Genomic DNA, 23,701 nt, shown 5'->3' on the forward strand with positions numbered 1-23,701 from the left:
TAAGCAGCACTGATGTGTCCATGCTTACAGAAAAGTTGATAATACTAGCACAGAAATGGGAATTTTCTGTATGTTGTAGTGAAGCAACTCTTGGTTTTGCCAGCAGTGGAATAGAGACAAATATATGTCTGGCAAGAGTGTGTAGTTATGTATGTGAAATGTAATTTTACAGTGGTCAATAAATTCTGATTTTCTTCAGTGACACATATCGTGATGTGGTTGAAATTCCTTGCAATATATCGATTATCGCAAAATCCCACAGAACCTTGGCCCTGTTGTTCTCAGCCACCTTCTGTGGTATGGCCCATTGGGACTTGGGTACTTCTGTTCCATACTGGTTGCAGATGTTCCTGTATACTATCCCAGCCACTTGGTTGTGCCTCTCCATGTACGCTGATCTTACACCCTGCTGCTATGTGCTGGACTGTTTCAGGGGCTTCTTTGCACAGTCTGTATCTTGGGTCTGATCTACTCTGGTAGATCCTGGCCTCTATGGCTCTTGTGCTTATGGCCTGTTCTTGTGCTGCCATGATTAGTGCCTCTGTGCTGTCTGTCAGTCCTGCATTATCCAGCCACTGGTAGGATTTCTTGATATCAGCCACTTCCTCTATCTGACGGTGGTACATGCCATGTAGGGGTTTGTCTCTCCAGGTTATCTGTTCCTCCTCCTCCTCTGCACTCTCATCAGGGTTCTGCTGCCTGAGACATTCACTTAGCAGTTCATCCTTTGGGGCCATCTTTCTGATGTATTCTCGGATTTTCGATGTTTCATCCTGGACCGTGGTCTTGAAGCTCACTAGCCCTCGGCCTCCCTCTTTCCGCTTAGTGTATAGTCTCAGGGTGCTGGACTTGGGGTGGAACCCTCCATGCATGGTGAGGAGCTTTCTAGTCTTGATATCTTGGCTTCTATCTCCTCCTTTGGCCAGTTTACGATACCAGCGGGGTATCTGATGACTGGTAGTGCGTACATGTTGATGGCTCGGACCTTGTTCTTACCATTCAGCTGACTTTTCAGGACCTGCCTTACTCTCTGGAGGTATTTGGCTGTGGTTGACTTCCTTGTGGTTTCTTCATGGTTTCCATTAGCCTGTGGGATGCCAAGGTACTTGTAGCTGTCTTGGATATCACCTGTGTTGCCCTCTGGTAGGTCAATCCCCTGATATATATGTGTATCCCCCTTATCCCCCTTATATATGTGTATATGTATACGTGTGTGTGTGTGTGTGTTAGGGTTGGGCGGTATTACGGTAAGAAGGTATCCCGAGGTATCCAAAAGTACCAACGGTATCGGTCTCATTACCGTCATTTAAAAAAAAAATAATAATATCTAAATAAATATGGAGTACATGAGGTCATAATATAAAATAATAAATTGAAGATCATCCCAAATAACTGTGTGATCGTATTTTCACTAATTCTATCAATTTCCTAAAGAAGTTCTCATCGCGTGCAGGGTTGTTTATGTTGTTACCATGGCAACCCTGCATGACATTTGGAGTCTGACAAAGCTTCGCGAGAGACTGAGACCGCGGTTGAAAGATGGCAAGTCAAGATAACGAGTTAGTGGCAAAAAAACAACAACATCGGCAGTGTGGCAGTATTTTGGTTTCAAACCAAACGAAAAGGGAGAGCCAGCAAACACAGATGAAGCTGTGTGTAAAGTATGTAAGAAGACGGTCACGGCGCGAGAGGGGAACACCTCCAATCTGAGTGTTTTTAGTAGGTTACATGAGTAACAACAAGGTAAAATAATATAACGTATGACATTTGGGATGTGGGTAATAAACGTTTGAAATGTCATCTACTGAAGAAACGGAAGAAAACATCGTAGCGTAAACTGTTAGGTTTCTGGTGGGAATTAGCAATGCGCTTGCTATCTTTGTTGGGTGTGTTAAACCGTATGGATTTAAGTGGAATAATTGTAAGGAGTTATGTGATCAAGACAACGTTTTAAGCAAGGTAAGGCCATTTGATTATTAATTTCCCCGCCATGGCATGACGTGGGCCCATATGATTTTGCCTTGTGCAGCTATCACGCATTTGAATTAGGTTCGCCTCATTTGCGCTGAAGAATATGGTTTATCGCGCAGTCTAAACGGGGTGTTGGTTAATTCTTTTTCTTTTCTTTTTTTTTTATTTCCCATGCTTGAAAGGGTATGATCCTGCTCATCGTGTACTTTTTTTTGATGGAGTAGGTGAAATAGTGCTGCAAATGGCGTTTCAATGCAGACGTGTAAACGACAGTTGAATGCTATTTTCAAGATGAAGGAAGAGTTGCGTGATGCTTTGAAATATCTCTTAATCCATTCATCAATGCACAAAATTCGCTTTGCTGCTAAATCCATACCACAGTGCACACAATTCGCTATGCTGCTTTTAAATAGTACGTTTGAGGCATAGGCGCAGGTCTGGACAAGGTCCGCCGGTATAGGCGCACGTTACACAGTAGGCCGAAACAAAATATTATTTTTTTCTCGGTAATACCGTATACCCCGGGAAAACACAGACAGTTTAAAGGTATCAAAATTTGGATACCGCCCAACCCTTGTGTGTGTGTGTGTATATATATATATATATATATATATATATATATTATGTATGTATATATATATATATATATATATATATATATATATATATATATGTGTGTGTATATATATATATATATATATATATATATATATATATATATAAAATATACACAAACACCATATATGTGAGTGTGTGTGTATATGTGTGTGTGTGTGTATATATATATATATATATATATATATATATATATATATTGCATCAGCTGGATAGTACAGTGGTAACGCTCACTGACTACGACGCAGGAGATTGGGGTTCGAATCCTGGTCGGGGCAAAACATCATCCAGTAAGGGTCCTTAGGCAAAAACCCCTCATGATATATCAGCCTACCTCAGGAATGAGTGAAGACATAACAGACGTCGCCCGGGTCAACAAGGTCTGTGTCAGTTGCTAGGGGCCAAAATACGGATTTGCTGGAATGCTACTATACAAGCAATGTGGGACCATTGGATACTTCGAAACCCACAATCAAGGCTAACAAACAGCTATTACATCCATAATCGAAATCTACTATCACAACTAGAGATGCTACGGCAAGGGGGAGCCAGGAAGACAGGTCAGCGGGGAGATGTCATCATCCCCACAACCATAGATTGGGTACCAAGCCCCAGCACAAGCCTCAACACAAGAGCTGCTGACCTGAGAAGGAAGATCGTGACCCAACTGGAAACCTGGAGCCCCCGACGAATACCGAAGCTGAGTTGCCAAGTACCTTCAGAAGATCTACTAGTAGATGTGACACAAGGTGGGCTCGGGACATAACAAACAGTATCCACCATGGAAGAGACGATTAGAGGCCAAGATAAAGGCAGCACGGAGAGAAGTTAGCCAGCTAGCTGAACTACAGAAAGGGAACATGGTGAATAAAGGGGCACCCAGGAAGTACAACTCACTCTCCATACCAGAGGCACTCGAAACTACCAAACAGCGACTAACAGCAACAGCTCTGGCCACCCGGTTGAAGAGATACACCAAGGAGGGAGAGGCCAGGAGAATAAACAAGCTGTTCTCCACTGAACCAGCCAAGGTGTACTTTCAGTGGCAGGGGAACAACAACCGGTCAGACCCACCAAGAGCTGAGGTGGAAAAGTACTGGAAAGACATATAGGACACAACACCGATGCCCAATGGTTAGTGGACCTAAGAGCTGACCACAGCAACCTCCCAGAACAAGAACCAGTAACCATCTCCAGATGTTTGGCAGATGTCCAAGAAAGAGTGTCAAAGATGAAGAGCTGGACAGCACCAGGCCCCGATATGATCCATACGTACTGGCTGAAGAAGCTAACTGCACTCCATGAACGCCTAGCAGCACAGATGAACCAGCTGCTGAGGGATGGAACCCACCCAGAATGGCTAACCCAAGGCAGGACAGTCCTAATCATGAAGGACCCCCAGAAGGGACCCATCCCATCCAACTACCGGCCAATTACCTGTCTCTGCACAACATGGAAGGCCCTGTCAGGCATCATTGCGGCAAAAATGAGTAAGCATGTGGCTCTGTAAGAAGAAACAGACCAACCTGTGCACTGCCTGGATTGACTACAAGAAAGCCTACGACTCAATGCCACACACATGGATACTGGAATGTCTGGAACTGTATAAGATCAACAGGAACCTAAGGACCTTCATCCAGAACTCAATGGAAATGTGGAAGACAACCCTAGAGGCCAACTCAAAACCCATTGCCCAAGTCAACATAAAGTGCAGCATATACCAAGGAGATGCGCTATCACCACTGCTGTTCTGCATAGGCCTGAACCCCCTCAGTCAGATCATCATGAAGATTCCGTAGTGGGGCAACAATCAGCCACCTGCTCTACATGGATGACATCAAGCTGTATGCCAGGAACGAGCGAGAAATAGACTCGCTGATCCACACCACCTGGATCTACAGCGATGACATAGGGATGTCATTCGGATTGGACAAGTGTGGCTGGATGGTCTCAAAGAGAGGCAAGATGGTCCGGACTGAGGGGATTGACCTACCAGAGGGCAACATAGGTGATATCCAAGACAGCTACAAGTACCTTGGCATCCCACAGGCTAATGGAAACCATGAAGAAACCACAAGGAAGTCAACCACAGCCAAATACCTCCAGAGAGTAAGGCAGGTCCTGAAAAGTCAGCTGAATGGTAAGAACAAGGTCTGAGCCATCAACATGTACGCACTACCAGTCATCAGATACCCCGCTGGTATCATAAACTGGCCAAAGGAGGAGATAGAAGCCACAGATATCAAGACTAGAAAGCTCCTCACCATGCATGGAGGGTTCCACCCCAAGTCCAGCACCCTGAGACTATACACTAAGTGGAAAGAGGGAGGCCGAGGGCTAGTGAGCATCAAGACCACGGTCCAGGATGAAACATCGAAAATCCGAGAATACATCAGAAAGATGGCCCCAAAGGATGAACTGCTAAGTGAATGTCTCAGGCAGCAGAACCCTGATGAGAGTGCAGAGGAGGAGGAGGAACAGACAACCTGGAGAGACAAACCCCTACATGGCATGTACCACCGTCAGATAGAGGAAGTGGCTGATATCAAGAAATCCTACCAGTGGCTGGATAATGCAGGACTGACAGACAGCACAGAGGCACTAATCATGGCAGCACAAGAACAGGCCATAAGCACAAGAGCCATAGAGGCCAGGATCTACCAGAGTAGATCAGACCCAAGATGCAGACTGTGCAAAGAAGCCCCTGAAACAGTCCAGCACATAGTAGCAGGGTGTAAGATGCTTGCTGGATCAGCGTACATGGAGAGGCACAACCAAGTGGCTGGGATAGTATACAGGAACATCTGCAACCAGTATGGAATAGAAGTACCCAAGTCCCAATGGGCCATACCACAGAAGGTGGCTGAGAACAACAGGGACAAGGTTCTGTGGGACTTCAGCTTCCAAACTGACAAACAGATCCTGGCTAACCAACTGGACATAGTGGTGGTGGACAAAGAGCAGAAGAGGGTGGTGGTGATAGATGTGGCGATCCCAGCTGACGCCAACATCAGAAAGAAGGAACATGAGAAACTTGAGAAGTATCAAGGGTTGAAAGAGCAGCTGGAACGGATGTGGAAGGTCAAGGGTTGCGTGGTCCCCGTGGTAGTGGGGGCACTTGGGGCAGTAACCCCCAAACTGGGAGAGTGGCTCCAGCAAATCCCAGGAACAACATCTGAAGCCTCAGTCCAGAAGAGCGCAGTCCTAGGAACATCGAAGATACTGCGCAGAACCCTCAAACTCCCAGGCCTCTGGTAGAGGACCCGAGCTTGAGGATGACATGGATACCACCCCCCCGCCGGGGGTGAGAAGGAGATTTTATATATATATATATATATATATATATATATATATATATATATATATATATATATATATATATATACACACACTCACCCTCTCTCTCTCTCTCTCTCTCTCTCTCTCTCACACACACACACACACACACACACACGTGTGTATATATACTCACACATACTATATATATATATATATATATATATACACACACACATTTAAAAACACTGTATACACACTGTTTTTTTATATATGTGTGTACACACATTATATAGTGTGTATATATAGTGTGTGTGTATATATATATTTTATTTATATATATATATATATATATATATGAGTGATTCCATGCTTATTGGTACTGAAATGGGGACATGAACTTATTTTTAAAAATTCACCTCAAACCATTTCTTTTTTTACCATCAGGTCACAAAACATGTAATCTTTAATGAATGATATGTTAAAAGATAACTTTAATTTTCTGAGATGTAATAAAAACATATTTATATGCCAAAGTCAAGCCTATGAGTTCCAAAATGATGTCTGTTACATTACTTCTGTTACGATTGTCCATCTCGCGTCTGTTACAAATTAATTACAATCTAGCTATATACCATGTTAATCTTATTGAAAGAATGTGTATGTTTATTCTACTACACATGTTTATTAATTATATTTGCTAAAACATCACCTTCCTATGTTTCAAAAAGTAATTCTACATTGTTAAAATTGAGAATATATATGTCCACAACACTTCTGTTACGTTCTGACTTTGGCATATAAATGTTTTTATTACATCTCAGAAAATTAAAGTTATCTTTTAACATATCATTCATTAAAGATTACATGTTTTGTGACCTGATGGTAAAAAAAAGAAATGGTTTTAGGTGAATTTTTAAAAATAAGTTCATGTCCCCATTTCAGTACCCATAAGCGTGGAATCAATCATATATATATATATATATATATATATATATATATATAATACACACACACACACACGTGTGCGCATATATATATATATATATATATATATATATATATATATATATATATATATATATAAAAATTTTTTTTTTTTTTAAAAACAGTGTGTATAGTGTTTTTAAACGTGTGTCTGATATATATACACATACGTGTGTGTGTGTATGTGTATATATATATATATATATATATATATATATATATATATTTTCTGTGTGTGTAGTACTTCTAAGGCGTGTCACTCATGCATCTTGCGGTCAAAAAGCCCCTACTAGCTGTGCTGCTGAATTTGTTCAGGTGTACAAAAGGAGTACGGGTCCCGTATGTAGCGTATGCGTTTTTGATTTGTCGCAAGGCGCATAGAATTTGCATGTGCAGGACCAAAAGTCTCCACGGGCAGTCTGCGACCTTTTACGGCGCTGAACACACGCAAGTGTCGCGCAAGTCTCAAGCGCGGTTTTGCCAAATTTTTGACTGTAGACCGCTCATAGCAATATGTACGGCGGGTTGTGAGTGAGGCTGTAAATATATATATATTGGGGAGGAACCACGGAACCGATCATGTAGCGTGTAGCATTGTAGAAAGGAAGACCACCACCTCATTTGCTGTTTTTATTTGAGTATTTGTTAATTTACCATGCAAACGTCAAATAATAAAACATGAGTATAAGGGAATAACACATCTTATTACATTGTAAAAAATCCCAACTAAATAGCCCAATAGTTTGAGCACTGAAACGCACTTTGACTCTGACTCCAAGCTACTGTCCTGCTCCTACTCCTGCTGAGTGGTGGGATGGGATGTCCTTGTCCTCATCACTGAGCATGGCATAATGGCCTGACAGCGATGATGGGATTGCAATGTCCTCACTTCTGGGCATCGTTAGCTGAAACAAACATGAAAATCAGCATATATAATATTAATTACATAAGCATATAGATACTGAAATGAATGTTTTAAAGCATGTATATTTACTTGTGAAAATATCTCTGGCGGGGTGCTGTGCCTTCTGCCAGCTTGAAGCCCTGTCCGTGCAGGGCTTGCCGGTGCTGCTACCATCATCATCCAATTCTTCCTCCTCCCCCTCTGCTGTTTCAGGCTGGGTTACTTCACTTTTGCTTGCTTCTTCTTGGGTCCCATTTTCGAAACTTTAAACTGAAAATTTTTACATTTTTCCCACAAAATATCCAATGTTCTTCAGCCGAAAGACAGATGAAGAATGCTGCAGGACATGCTGGTTTTATACCCACGCCTGGCTTGCATCACAAGCAAGTTATGAGTGATTGTAACGTGCTAATCACATGCATCACACATGCTTCACATGTGCAGCCCAAACTCGTAGAGCAGGAAACTGGTAAAATGCAAGTCTCACACACTCCACATTCACTGAACACGCACTGATCACGTACGTCAGACATACACTTTCCACGGGCTAACTGCTCAATTTTTCCCACGCCTCAAGTAAGTCAGGCATGCAGCCTGTACTTGACAAGTACTTTGCCTGTACTCCTCCCCCAAACTTTCCACAGGGTTCACCACGACCCTGTGGCATGGCTGCGATCTACCAAACCCTGCAACCCGTGCATGTCCAAAACACTTATGGCAGGTTGTGAGTGAAGCTTTAGATAGCCATGTTACAATTATTCAACCCCGATATAATATTGTTGCTTTTAAACCTTTCTGACAGTTTTTATGGCCTAAAGTGGAGTTGAAACATAATTAAGCCTTTGGGAACTCTGTAATGATCCTTCATTTGCTTCAGCTGTGATGCACATATAAGCCCCACCCATGAAAGTACTCAAGGTCAGTTGCAGTCATGGGAAAGACAAAGGAGCTTCCACAAAAGCTGAGAGGAGATTTCATCACACCTAAAGGGCCTTGGGTATAAGAAGATTTCCAAAAAAAATTAACATTCCAAGAGATACCATTGGGAGCATTATAAGAAAGTTTAAAACTTTATGGAACAGCTGCAAACCTGCCTGGCTGTGGAAGAAAGCCCAAAATATCATCAAGGGCCCTTAGCCACTTAGGACAACTAAGAAAAAAACCCGTGTGAGTGCAAGACACCTACAGGATGACATGATGAAGGCTGGTACAAGTGCTTCAGTGGCAACTATAAGACATGCACTGAATAAACAAGGATTTCATGGCTGGACTCCAAGACACACTGTACTCTTGACCACAAGGAACATCAAAAGTCGACTAGGATATGTCAGGAGAAATTTGGATAAGACTACAGAGTTTTGGGAGACAGTTCTATGACAGATTGCATACTCTCTCTCCTGTCAATCACAGCACCACTTGCCAATCCATGAGCTCCTATAGGCAAAAGAGGGTAGGTGTTTTACTCCAAGTATGTTATGTTTTGTGTTGCAGCATGAGCAGTAGGTCTAAAAGATATGGTTGGCTGCTGGCTTCACCTGTCTTGCAGGAAGCAGATGATAATCTTCTTTCTTTTCACTTGGTAGATATATGTGTTATAGGAGAGCTGGCTGGTGGGAATTGGCAGGTGAGCAAATTGGGGGGTAATTTTCTAGTTAATTATGCTCTACCTCAGGGGTGTCAAACCTGATCCATAAAGGGCCTTGTGGCTGCAGGTTTTCATTCCAGCCATGCAGCAGCACACCTGACTTGGCTCATTCAATCAACTGAACTGTCTTCACACAGTCAAATACTTGCAGCCACACCCACCCTTGATTAAAGGGTGGGTGTGTCAGTTGATTGAATAAGCCAAATCAGGGTGCTGCTGCATGGCTGGAATGAAAACCTGCAGCCACACGGCCCTTTATGGATCAGGTTTGACACCCCTGCTCTACCTCAAGACTCTGTGTGGTAGCATATTCTCAAAAATGACCAGTGAAGCCATGGTACAGTCTTGAGAAATGATGGTGCTGCTGTAGACTGAAGAGTTCACATGAACAACATGAGTTTCTGGATGTTATATAAGGAATGTTATATAAGGCATGCCAAAATGCTCCAATTCATAGTCTTAGATTACTTGGACTATAAGATACAGTACCCTTCAAATGGGATTTAAGATTTAAAAAAAGTTTTAAAATGATCAATGTGTGATTCTTTTAAAAGAAATAAAATGGTGTATTTTATACATCGATTGCATAAAACATACCACTTCAAGGTAATTTCTTCTCTGTACTAGCGTTAAAGCCCACAGTGTGTTTTCTTGCTGAAGTTTGAACCGTAACATACGAATAAGTACAGCTGCAGAGCTTTTCTCAGGTCACCATCAATGAGTGGTTTGTGCTGGCTGTTACATGTGTAAATCGGAGCTTAATACAGAGATATGCAGATGTCCTATCCCATACAGCTGTTACAGAATTTAGGCTACAATAAATAAGAAGCCATTACAGAAATATAAGTGCAATCAAATCTACCATCAAAATATATTTGATGCCTCAATTCAGCAAACCTCTGTTTCTGACTTTCTCTTTTGTACTCTTCTTACTTAGTCTGTCAGTGTTCCTTGTTCCTCTTTCCATTTCTTTCGTGTGTGTCTCCTTTCTTTACCTCATACAGTTATGAATGTTCTCTGCAAGGTTATTTGTAAATTTACACTGCGTGCACATTAAGTAACATTCTTTACTTTTTACATGTCATACTAGGGGCCATTGAAAGCATGGTGACAACCCTATCTGCATTTCCCTGTAAAGCTAACACCTGGGTTGCTCCAAAGTGACCTGGTTGTCTGGTTGAGCATTAATAAATGACAATCTGAAAGTTGAACTGAATGTCTATTTGCCACTAAGTTTCCATCTGTCTTACCTTTTCTCTGCCCTAAGATTTTGCTTGGAGTTTTATTCATCCTGGTGGCACTCCTGTTCTTCATATGCCTGTTCATTTCCAAGTAAGCACACTCATCTTAAGCTAATATTACAAGCTCCACTACAGGTTCACCCCCTCACCCCAAAATACTTCTCTGTATTTAGCAGGTTTGAGAATAAAAGACATGGGGTTAATAAAGGTTGATCAATGGGGCATAATGATTTCTGCCCCATCTGCCCAGTAAGGGGTAGGTTTCCCCAAAACGTTGCCCTTTAGAGCTAAAGTGCAATTTGAGAGACTGTCTTCAGCAACATACATTTGTCTCTATATGTGGTTTTCCCGAACTCACTCGTAAGAAGTCTTATTAGCAACATGACAAAGAACTTCTTTGCAATGCGCGTCCTGAATATACGCATTAGTAGTTGCTAAATCCAGTTGATGAGGTCACATGGTGTTTGTTTTTTACCAAAAAACAATGAAATATAAAGTGTTTAAAATATATCATTTACCAGCTGGGAGGTCCGTATCGTGAAATACCATGACCGAGGTCTTGAAAATACTGACCGAGGCCTCTGGGCCGAGGTCACGGTATTTCACGATACGGACCGACCTTAAGCTAGTAAATAATATATTTATTTTTTTCTTTACCAAATTCTAACAGAAAATGAGAGCACCTGAAAAGGAAAACAAAGCCAAGGTGAGCCGGTATTTTGAATCCTCATTCACGGCTGTAATGCAAATGGCTTCCTCCTCGGTATACAAGTGCACTTCCATGGCAGGGAAAAAAAAAAAACTACATTTTGCCGCCTATGTAGTCCTCTATTTATACAAAATTGAGTCATTCAGGATTCAGCTATGTTTTTGCTCGGTGTTAGCAACAGTTAGAGGTTTTCAGCTTTCTCCTGAAATGTTTTCTTTTATTTCGTCTTTATCAGGGTAGTAAAACTCGCTTTCGCTGTGAACACACTCGTTATCGCTATCCATGCTGTAAAATTAATGCTATTATACTGAGAAATGCAAAAATAAATGTTACCAAAAATTGCTACTGTGTTTGTTGTGAATGAGCGAGTTGCCAAAGGTCCATAACTGGGGTCCGTATCGTAGGATTCCAGACTGCTCACAAGCCAATCAGAACGCATGATTTGATGGAAACTGTACCGCGAAAAAAATAAGTTAAAATATTGTATTGTCATTAAGCATTACATATATAATGTGGTAATTAATAATTGAAACTACTTTACATTTTTGGGCAATATTTTTTTTAATTCCAAGCGTGTTTTTTAATTAAATGAATAAACATTCACACAAAAGAATGAGCAAATAGTAAACTAAATAATTAAGTAAATGTGTTCCCCATGCCTGCTTGTTTCAGTGTTACTCACACATGCAGTCAAGATTATTTCAACTGTTCTCCACAATGGCAAGTTGGCAATGTTTGCCCTTATATGTGCACGCATGCAGAGAGAGAGAGGTTTTAGTCTGTGTGTAAAAGGAGGTCAATTATATGCATAAGGAGGTGAATTTTATACACACACACACACACACACACACAGTGAATATAAACTGTCCACACCCCATTAAAATGATAGGTTTTTCTGATGTAAAAAGGAATTTCATCTTTCAGCAAGGTGGGAAAAGTTTTGAAATTATTTATCATGGTCTCATTTTTTAATGAGACTGATAAATAATTTCAAAACTTTTCCCACCTTTTATGTGACTTATGTGTACAATTCAACTGAAAAACAAACAAATCTGTTAAGGAGAAAAACATTTAAAAAAATAAACATACAATAAGCTGGCTGCATAAGTGTGCACACCCTTAAACTAATACTTTGTTGAAGCACCTTTTGGTTTAATTACAGCATTGTCTTTTTAAGTAGGAGTCTGTCAGCCTACCACATCTAGACTTGCCAATATTTGCCCACTCTTCCTTGCAAAAGCATTCCAAATCTGTCAGACTGCAAGGGCATCCCTTGTGCACAGCCCTTTTCAGGTCACTCCACAGATTTTCAACTGGATTTAAATCTGGGCTCTGGCTGGGCCATTCCAAAACTTTAATTTTCTTCTGATGAAGCCATTCTTTTGTTGATTTCGATGTATGCTTGGGGTCATTGTCGTGCTGAAAGATGAAATTCCTCTTCACCTTCAGTTTTCTAGCAGACACCTGAAGGTTTTGGGCCAAAATTGACTGGTATTTAGAACTGTTCATAATTCCCTCCACCTTGACTAAAGCCCCTGTTCCAGCTGAAGAAAAACAACCCCAAAACATGATGCTGCCATGCTTCCACCATGGGTATGGTGTTCTTTTGGTGATGTGCAGTGTTGTTTTTGTGCCAAACATACCTTTTGGAATTGTGGCCAAAGAGTTCAACCGTGGTTTCATCAGACCACCATAACACATTTTCCCACATGCTTTTGGGAGAGTTGATGTATTTTTTTTGCAAAATTTAGCCAGGCCTGGATGTTTTCCTTTGTAAGAAAAGGCTTCTGTCTTGCGACCCTACCCCATAGTCCAAACACATGGAGAATACGGTTGATTGTTGTCACATGTAGTACACAACCAGTACTTGCAAGAAATTCCTGTAGCACCTTCAGTGTTGCTGTAGGCCTCTTGGCAGTCTCCCTGTCTTGTCCCTTCATCTTGTCTTTTCATCAATTTTGGAGGTACATACAGTTCTTGATAATGTCACTGTTGTCCCATATTTTCTCCACTTCTTGATGACTGTTTTCACTGTGCTCCATGGTATATGTTAATGCTGTGGAAATTTTCTTTTGTATCCTTCTTCTGACTGATAACTTTCAGCAATGAGATCCCTTTGATACTTAGCAAGCTCTCTGCAAGCCTTGGGTTTTGCTGGAGAATGCAACTGAGCAAATGTCAGGAAAATCCTACTAGGACAGCTGAACTTTATTTGGGGTTAATGAGTCATTTTAATTGATGGCAGGTGTGTACCCAAAAAGACTGAATGCTGTAATTAAATCAAAAGGTGCTTCAGCAAAGTATTAGTTTAAGGGTGTAAACCAGCTTATTGTACTTTTTTTTTTTTTTTATGTTTTTCCCCCCAACAGACTTGTTTTGTTTTTCAATTGAATTGTACAGGTTATACGTAGGTCACATTTAAAGGTGGGAAAAGTTTTGAAATTATCGTGGTCTCACTTTTTTTACATCAGAAAAACCTATCATTTAAACGGGGTGTGTACACTTTTTATATCCACTGTATATAAGGTCAGTTCAACCTCCTTAGGTACACACACATCAAAACCTCTCTCTCTCTCATGCGCACGCGCTCTCTCACACACGTTAGCGGTGCAGAAATGTCTTTTATAACACTGAGAGAATCACTCGCCTAATGGAGTTAGATTTGATTAAAATATTGTGACATCAATATGACATTACCATATCCATAAGTGATTCCATAACATATTGAAATCTATTCATAATGTTTTTTGTACATTTGTTATAATTAACTTGATATACTTGCAACTTACAAGGAAAATAATTGAACACCAGCACAGATTCAACACCAGTTTCCCCCACTGACTGTGAGAGTCCCTTGGAGGCACATGCATATTCTGTGTATTTGGCTGTGAGCGAGTCGTTCTTTATTTTGAAAGAGTGGTCCGGGCCTCTCATAAATTCAGAGCAAACTAAAGGACTACTTGGGCTACGATGTTGTTCAGGAAAACCACGTTAGCTTGTCGATGAATCTTAGGAGGTAATTAAAGACACTCTTGGCCTTCAGAGGCTTTTGGGAAACTCATCCCATATCCTTAATTGAATTTAATACCTGAAACTTTCTCAAATGTACCCATGGAAAACAATGGCCTGATGTAGTTATTTATTCTCAGGTAGATTTTTGTTTAGTCTTCACGTTGTAACCTTTAAATTAAAAGTGAAATATTTTGTGCTTTTATTATTGCAGTCTGGACAAAGCCCTGTATTCATCTGGGATGAGCACTGGCCTTATTGTCTTTGGAACAAACCTAACAAACCCCTTAAATGAGCTGCTGCTGGCATTGCAACCGGTGAGGGACTTCATTCATCATTCACCAAGTTGACCACTATATACACAGTACTAACGGGGAATCATTAGAAACAAAATACTTTCTAATCCTGGATCACTGGAACAACTTGACTCTTTATCATAGATATATCCTGCTTTTGCGATGTGAGCATCTGACAGGCCTCATGTTTTAGAATCAGGCCATAGCTGTGTCGAGCCACCGAGTAAGAAGACATTTCAAGTAAAGTTGATTTTACAAGTGTTATTTCATAGTCACTTTAAATGGATCATTAGTTTTGAATTATTGATTTAGTATGTAAGATAAGGGTTAGTTTCCAGACAGCCCACTTTGGTTTGCATAAGTGACCTCATGAAGACCATTGCTTTCTCCTAAATCATGAAATCAGTGCACTGAATTAGTAATAACCACCAGCGGCATAAAGCCACCGGGGGGTGTCTTCTAAATTCAGAATCTGTTTAGAGACCAAATTTTTGTGGAGCAATGTATAGCACAATGATTTAGTTACTATGTATGTGAATATATTATTAAATGATTAACTTAGATTTTTCAAAAACTTTATTTAAATTTTTATTTCATATAACAGAAATAGTGGTATAAACAATTTTTATCTGCACTAATGCCAATAAATGTCAACATGTATTTCAGAATATCAAAAATGTACATCAGCAGCCATATAGTTTTGGGCAAAATGTTGCACATTAATGTTGTGGAGAATCAAAATAGTACCAAGGATCATAATTAGATCATTGTAACATGACTATCAAACAATCTACCATATAACCCTATTTTTTTTTTCAGTGAATTTAATTCTAGATGCTGTAAAACCATAAGAAGTGTGAGATGGTAATGCATTACTTCAGAATGTAGAAAGATATAGATAGGCCATTTGTATCTACTTTTTCTTATTTTTGAAAGCAACAAATAAAAATGGTCTCTTACTTTCCAATTAGATATTCTAGGGAGAAAAACATACAGCCCCCTCATCAGCCACCACCCAGGGATGAATGCATAGTTTCAGTGGCTAAGATGGTACTGACATCCCTGGCACCACCAGTGGCATAAAGCCACCAGGGGGTGGCTTCTAAAGTTGGCCATCACGTTGACAAGTTACGTGCTTTGGGCCAGATCCAACTTGATGCTTTTTCAGCTGCTGCACAAAGCTGCTTGGAGGTAGATGTTATGGCATGTGAGCCAAGACCAAGCTGGGATAGGAAGGCTGTTATGGACCTCCCCAGGAATCCCCGGCAGCCAACCTCCACTGGCCATACTGAGCACATCCACCCATTGTCCTTACATCTCATACACAACTGCTGATACCGTGTTCTCTTACATTCAAATGCCTCCTCCATATTGTCCTCCCAGGGGACAGTCAGTTCTATAAGATGTACACATTTTAACAATTTAGACCACACAGTCACATCTGGTCGCTTATTAGTTATGGCAATATGTGCTGGGAAGATTAGGTTCTCACCCAAGTCAACAGTGAATTGGCAATCCTGAGCACCTGAAAGTAACCTTGATTGTTTCATCAGTTTTGTACGGTCACCTTCTCAGCATTTGAGATGTTCTCTGCACAGGATTCTCATTGATTTATTTAAATTGCTTTTTCACTATACCCACTAATTCTGCCAACACCTGGTTGTGGCGCCAAGTGTAGAGACATGAGAGTTGTTTGCACGCTGACAGTACATGGCTAAGTGTTCCTTGTTCCACACTACAACAAAGGCATATGTCAGATGGAGAATAGCCCCACAACTTGAGCTTGACTGGTGATGGTAGGCAGTCATACACTGATTGCAGAAAGAATGATTTTGCAGGTTGGTCCGTTGACCAAAGTTCTGGCTAGGAAACAAATCTAGACTCAACTTCATCCCATCTCGTCCATGCACCCTGCTTTCTATGCCCTGCAGCAGTTGTACAACATGACTCTTCCTCAAAAAAACAGAGCTCACTCAACACCATCTCTCGGGGCCCTAATGTGTTCTCAGGAGAAAACCACCTGTGGCGTACATTACCAAGACCAACTCTTTCTGTCTGTACAGCACTGATAACATCTTTTGTCTACAGACTTGCTTCTGCCACTTCCACGGCATCCTCAGCTGCCCATTTCCTAGCAATTCACACATCTGGCTGAACATCCCAAATAACTTGATCAAAGGAATCCTGCAGCATCAGATGTAGTTGAGCTTTGCCAATTTTGATATTCTATAAATACTATATAGCCTATTACGTTGTACTTTTTTTGTGGATGGTCCAAATTTTAGCTGTTGATGTTTGTCAAGTTTATTTGTATTGCGCTTTTAACAATAAACATTGTCGCAAAGCAGCTTTACAGAATTTGAACGACTTAAAATATGAGCTAATTTTATCCCTAATCTATCTCCAATGAGCACACCTGTGGCGACGGTGGCAAGGAAAAACTCCCTCAGACGACACGAGGAAGAAACCTTGAGAGGAACCAGACTCAAAAGGGAACCCGTCCCCATCCGGGCAACAACAGACAACATGACTATAACATGAACAGTCCTAACATAAAGTCAGCTTCGTTGATGCTATAAACCCCCCACCGATGGAAACCCGAGCGCAAAACTGTTCACGACAACCACAGTCCTAAAGTCAGCAAGTCAACTGCAGTCCCCAGCCACAAAAGCACCACTGCAAGAGTCCAGAGCGTCCTCCAGGTGCAGCCCCCAACTGTCCACATGGGGCCGCCCTCCACAGGAGCGATGCGATGAGACTCCAACCAGACACAGGGCACCAGGATGGATCAGGCAGGTCCAAGGAGCAGAAGAGGTCAGCATCTCAATCCCAGGACCGACATGTAACTCAGAGGGACAGATTTGGGGGGGGCGGAAGAGAGAGAAAACACAGGTTGTTAAATATGCCCAATGTCACCTGAATAAGTAGGAACGGTATACATATTGCATCGAGTACAAGCAGGGACTCCGGCAACTAACTATGACAGCATAACTAAAAGGGGAGAGCCAGAAGGTAACACAGGCATGAGGGAGCCCTGGGACATAAAGCAGCCAGCCACTACACCGTCAACAAACTCAAGTGAGCAAGCAAGTGGGGACTGACAGCATCCATACATCCCAGTTTACCAAAACACTCTGTCTGAGGACCCTCCAGATCTAGCCTGGCTAACGCGACTTCAAAGCTCTCCGAGCTATTGGTCTGGCCAAGATATTAAGCCCAACCATTTCCCAGAGCCCATGGTTGACCCGCCTCCCTGAAATGCCTCAGTTTGCTACTGGTCGAAGCCAGAAAAGGCTGTGACGAAGCTTAAACCAATCACATCACTCTTTCCTCTGACGTATGTGACGCGACGGGGCTAACTGGTAGATTAAACTCTTACCGAAGCCGGTCGGGAGCAAGGCGAAAACGTCCTTCCTTTCAATAAATACCTCCAGGGCTGCTCTTTGCTCCGTTTTCAATGAGAACTTCCCGTTGAATGCTTTCAATACAGCATCTATGCGTAATAGATGCGGAAGCGTGAATGAAGCGCTTCCGGCATAGATTCTGTAAACAATCTATGGCTTCCGGTTGCAGTTCTACTACGTCAGTGCCTTGAACACGCCTCTACCCAGGGCCGTTGAAGATGCTCAAAGTTGATTGGTTCCCGATTTTTCGGGAGCTTGGAAGAGCTGAAGATAGCTTGCCTGGCCAGACTAAGCTCACAACAGGCCCTCGTGTTGCATCACGCTTAGGATGGGCGGGCCCAGGCTACTCCAGATCTACACTTTTACCTCATAAACACCATTAACAAAAGGCTTGACTAAACAGATATGTTTTCAGCCTAGACTGAAATGCTGAGACTGCGTCTGATTCCCAAACACTACTTGGAAGGCTGTTCCGTAACTGTGGGGCTTTATAAGAAAAGGCTCTGCCCCCTGATGTAGCCTTCACTATACGAGGTACCAGCAGATAGTCTGCACCTTTTGATCCAAGTAGGCGTGGCGTGTCATAGAGAAGTTCACTCAGGTACTGTGGTGTGAGACCATTCAGTGCTTTAAAGGTCAATAGTAGTACTTTATAATCAATATGAAATTTGATTGGGAGCCAATGCAGTGTGGATAAGACAGGGGTGATGTGGTCATATTTTCTAGTTCTAGTAAGGACTCTTGCTGCTGCATTTTGAAATAACTGGAGCTTGTTTATGCACTTATAGGAACATTCAGACAGTAAGGCATTACAGTAATCCAACCTGGAGGAAACGAAAGCATGAACTAGTTTTTTCGCGTCATGTAGTAACATTAAATTTCTTATCTTAGCAATATTTCTGAGATGAAAGAAAGCTATCCGGGTAATGTTATCAATGTGAGTTTCGAATGAAAGACGGGTCAATAATCACTCCGAGGTCTTTTACTGCTGCATGTGAAAAAACAGAAAGGCCATCCAGAGTTACTGTGTAATCAGAAAACTTATTTCTAGCTGCATGTGGTCCTAGTACAAGTATTTCAGTCTTGTCAGAGTTAAGCAGAAGGAAATTAATAAGCATCCAGTGTCTAATGTCCTTTACACATTCCTCAATTCTATTAAGCTGGTGTCTCTCATCAGGTTTTGCAGAAACATACAACTGTGTGTCATCAGCATAACAGTGGAAACTAATACAATTTTTATGAATAATATCACCCAGAGGTAACATGTATAAAGAAAAAAGCAGTGGACCCAAGACAGAACCTTGTGGAACACCAAACTTTACCTCAGTACGTCTAGAAATATCACCATTTATATCAACATACTGATAGCAATCAGTTAAATAAGACCTGAGTCAGGAGAGGGCCGTTCCCTTAACTCCCACAACGTTTTCTAGTCTATCCAGAAGAATGGAATGATCAATGGTATCAAATGCTGCACTGTCAAGCAACACAAGCAGCGAGACACAGCCCTGATCAGACGCCAACAGTAGGTCGTTTACTACTTTAACCAGAGCTGTCTCTGTGCTATGATGAGGTCTAAATCCTGACTGATGCATTTCATGGATGTTATTCCTGTGTAAATATAAGCATAACTGCTGTGCCACAGCTTTTTCAAGGATCTTGGAGATAAAGGGGAGGTTTGATATTGGCCGATAATTGGACATCTGACAGGGATCAAGGTCGGGTTTTTTTAATCAGGGGTTTGATAACTGCTAGTTTAAAGGATTTGGGTACATAGCCAATCGTAAGAGAAGAATTTATTATTTTTAGAAGCGGTTCAATTACTTCAGGTATTATCTGTTTGAATAGATGTGTAGGTAAGGGATCTAGTACACAAGTTGAGGCTTTTGATGCCGAGATTAAAGAAAGTAATTAAGTTTCTTTTAGGGGAGTAAAACATTCTAACTGATGATCTGATAGTTATATTGTTAACTACAGGGTCACTTACATTGTCTGACCTTCAATTAGTAGTTTGAATTTTTTGTTGGATATTCTCAATTTTGTCATGAAAAAAATTCATGAAATTGTTGCTACTACATACTACAGGTATGCATGTGTCTATAGTGGACTTATTCCTGGTTAATTTTGCTACAGTATTAAATAGGAATCTAGAATTATTTTTGTTATCTTCTATTAGGGAGGAGAGAGATGTTGATCTAGCAGCACCAAGAGCTTTTCTGTACTTCAGGAAGCTCTCCTTCCATGCTAATTTGAACACTACCAATTTTGTTTGACGCCATTTACATTCCAATTTTCAAGTAGGCTGTTTTAATGTGCGAGTGTTATCATTATACCAGGGTACTAATTTTTTGTCTCTGACCCTTTTGCTTTTAAGAGGAGCTACATTATCTAAGGCAGACCTGGGCGTTTTACGGCCCGCGGCCGCATCCGGCCCTTTGGTTCATTCTGACCGGCCCGCGTAAGGTTAATTAGAAATTACAAAATAAACGTATTTTCTAATTTTACCTCATGCATGGACTGAATGTGCATTGCTTTTATTTTGAAGTTATGTTCAACAAAAACGCAATGCGCGCGACATGAACATGACATGAAATCCCACGAAACCTAATCTGCGATAAATACTTCCGTAATTTGTCCAGACCAACCACAAACTTGTACGTCATCCTTCAAACGGTCCAGCCAATCACATAGTGTGACGTCACCAGCAGGCGCCAGAGCCGATCTGTAGATCTGATACCTACACCGAATCGACTGATGATCTGTCAGCTGTGCTTCGCATCTCCACGTCAGACATTCACCCTGACTTTGATGCACTCGTTAAAGACCAACAGAGACTAGGTTTCTCTCGCTGAACAAATAAAAAACTGAAAAACACCAAATGAGGTGATTAGACTACAAATGTGGGCATCATTATTATAATATGATGTATCTTGCTTGATATTTGGAATAGAAAGACAATATTGTGATGTTTTTATTGTGTTTTGGGGTGAATGTGGACTGAAAAAAAAATGGTACAAACGTTCACATTTTGTTAACCATTGTTTTGGGAAATTTGATTGAATAAATGAAATTTTTTTAAGGCAACCTCGTTTTTTCCATACTCTTACCAGTCTTAGCAGCTTGTAAAAACAATTTTATTTATTGCTTTATATAAAGAAATACAATTAATATTATGCAGAATTTAGTTCAGCCTTTTGGTCCGGCCCTCCACAAAATTTTCTGTTTCTCATGTGGCCCCATGGAAAAAATAATTGCCCACCCCTGATCTAAGGTATGGTGGAATGTTGACTCTAAGCATTCAATCGCCTGATCAAGTTCTGCAGGGGCTGACAGTGACCCAAAGTTGATAACTCTGGGAGATCATTTATAAAGCTCTGTGCAGTAGTTGACGTGAATGTACGTTTAATACAGTAGCGTGGTGAGGTGCATATATTACTACTCAGACATATTTTGAATGAGATGAGGTAATGATCTGAGAACTTCAGACTGTGGAAGTATGACTATATTTCCTACGTTTAACCCGACTGTTAGTATTAGACCGAGGGTGTGACTACAATTATGGGTCGGTCCTATGACATTCTGATTAATCCCTACTGAATCTAAAATGGACACAAATGCTGTTTTCAAAGGGTCTTCTGGGTTATCGAAATGAATATTAAAATTTCTGACAACTAAAGCTTTGTCTAAGGAAATAACCAGGTCTGAGATAAAATCTGCAAATTCAGAAAGAAACTCAGAATATGGCCCCAGGGGCCTGTAAATAATAAGTAACGGAATTAACTGGGTAGACTTATTTTCGAGGCTGCATACATTATATGAGTATGAAGAACTTCATATATGTTAAATTTATAACCAGGTTTTTGTGTTACACCTAGATAATCATTATAAATAACCGCAATGCCGCCTCCTCTGCCAGTTAGATGAGGCTGGTGTATATAACTGTATCCAGGAGGACTCGCTTCATTTAATGCTGTATATTCATTTGGCTTAATCCATGTTTCAGTTAAACAAAGTACATTAAACTCCTGATCAGTAATGAGTTCATTAACCATTAGCGCTTTAGATGTAAGAGATCTAATATTTAATAGCCCCACCTTTAGATCAAAGGTGCTGGCAGCAGCTGTACAGTCAGTATGATCTAATTTTATATTGATTAGGTTACTGGAACAAACTCTCTGAATATTTCTACTTTTTTGTTGAGCTCAGGGAACAGACACAGTCTCGATGTAGTGGACCTTGAGTGACGACTCTGTGCAGCTAGCAGACAGTCGGTTTAGCCTGTTCGTCTGCTCCCTGGCCTTGGCTCTGGATTGTCAGAAATTAACTCGGCCTGTTCTGAGGCTATGACCTATGCTGCAGGAAATGAGAGCAGCACCTTCCCGAGTGGGATGGATACCGTCCCGCCCTAACAGGCCAGCAGTGCTCTCAGAATTAGCCCAATTATCTATAGAGCCCCCACTGTTTTCAGAGCACCACCAGGACAACCAGCAGTTCAGCGACCATAACCTGCTGTAAGCTACATCGCATTGGGATGGGACCAGAGCATACTACAGCAGCAGACATTGCCTTTGCTAATTTAAACACCTCTACAAAGTTACTCTTGGTAACCTCAGACTGACGAAGGCGTATATCATTAGCTCCTGCATGGATAACTATCTTTGAGAACCTGTGCTTGCCTAGGACCCTAAGATTACCTGCTATGTCCGGCACCCTGGCTCCCAGTATACACCTGACTAAAGCTGCTGGTGCTCCTAATGGCTGAGCTAATTTCACGTGCCGTATGATAAAGTCCCCTATAACCAGAGCTCTTTCAGGTTTTTCAGTGGGTGCATCACTAAGGAGAGCAAACCTGTTCAACACGTGATGCGGAGAGGAGTGGTGCTCCCGTGGGCGAGCCTCAGTGGTAGCTTTGGCTCTACGCTTATGCCGCCGAGTCGTCACCCATTCGCCCCGCTGTAAGGGCTCTAATGCCGGAGTTGGGGGATTACTAACTCCACCTAGGGCATCCAGACTTTCCCCTACAGAAACTACACTTTTCTCACGCTCACTGGCCTTCTCTAAAGCTTGGACACGCGCTTCTAACACTATAATCTTCTCCATCAGAGAGCTAACTAATCTGCACTTATCATAAAGCTATCGCTAGCAACGGAGGAAGAATGACTAAACATCCTGCACTCAGCACACTGAACAGGCTGAAGGTGTGCCATGATGAAAGGATTCACGTACCTTAATCGAAGATCTGTTGATATTAAAGCAGATCTGATGTAGATGGCCTCCGCTTGTGGTCTTTACGCAGGAGAAAAAAAAAGAAAAAGAAACCTTCCAGTCTTGGCGTTCTTCCAAAAAAAGAGAGAGAGAAAAAACGGAAAAAGGAAAGCAACAGTACAATAAAAATGAAGAGGATACTGGAAAATTATTTGTAGAAAAAATTTTAAAAAGATTAGTAATTAACGCCAACACTCGTGGGAAAAAAAAGACTTGTCGCAAACAACTCAGGAACCAGGAAGTGTTTTTTATTGCTCTTCCCTAGTTAACATTTAGTTAATGGTGACTCTTTTGCAACAGTTTGACATTGGATTATCCAAGTATTACAAAATCAGATTACAGTCTATAGATGGTTTGGACACTATCTACATTGGATTAT

General features: G+C 41.3%; 1 protein-coding gene across 6 annotated transcripts in view; it reads left to right on the plus strand.

The window, feature by feature from the left end:
* Positions 1–23,701, plus strand: part of lmbrd1 (LMBR1 domain containing 1) — a 254,422-nt gene that overhangs the window by 182,096 nt on the left and 48,625 nt on the right. For 5 of the 6 annotated variants that reach the window (XR_009654288.1, XM_060916476.1, XM_060916477.1 and 2 more), the window contains 2 exons: positions 10,666–10,730; positions 14,572–14,674. The exons of the other annotated variant lie outside the window; for it this stretch is intronic. Coding sequence is in view for 4 of the 5 variants with exons in the window: in XM_060916476.1 (XP_060772459.1) it covers positions 10,666–10,730; positions 14,572–14,674 (168 nt within the window). In the remaining variant the exon portion in view is untranslated. The remainder of the gene's footprint in view (positions 1–10,665; positions 10,731–14,571; positions 14,675–23,701) is intronic. 6 annotated transcript variants of the gene reach the window in all.

Source organism: Neoarius graeffei, chromosome 3 (assembly GCF_027579695.1).
Source record: "Neoarius graeffei isolate fNeoGra1 chromosome 3, fNeoGra1.pri, whole genome shotgun sequence".
NCBI classification, from domain to species: domain Eukaryota; kingdom Metazoa; phylum Chordata; class Actinopteri; order Siluriformes; family Ariidae; genus Neoarius; species Neoarius graeffei.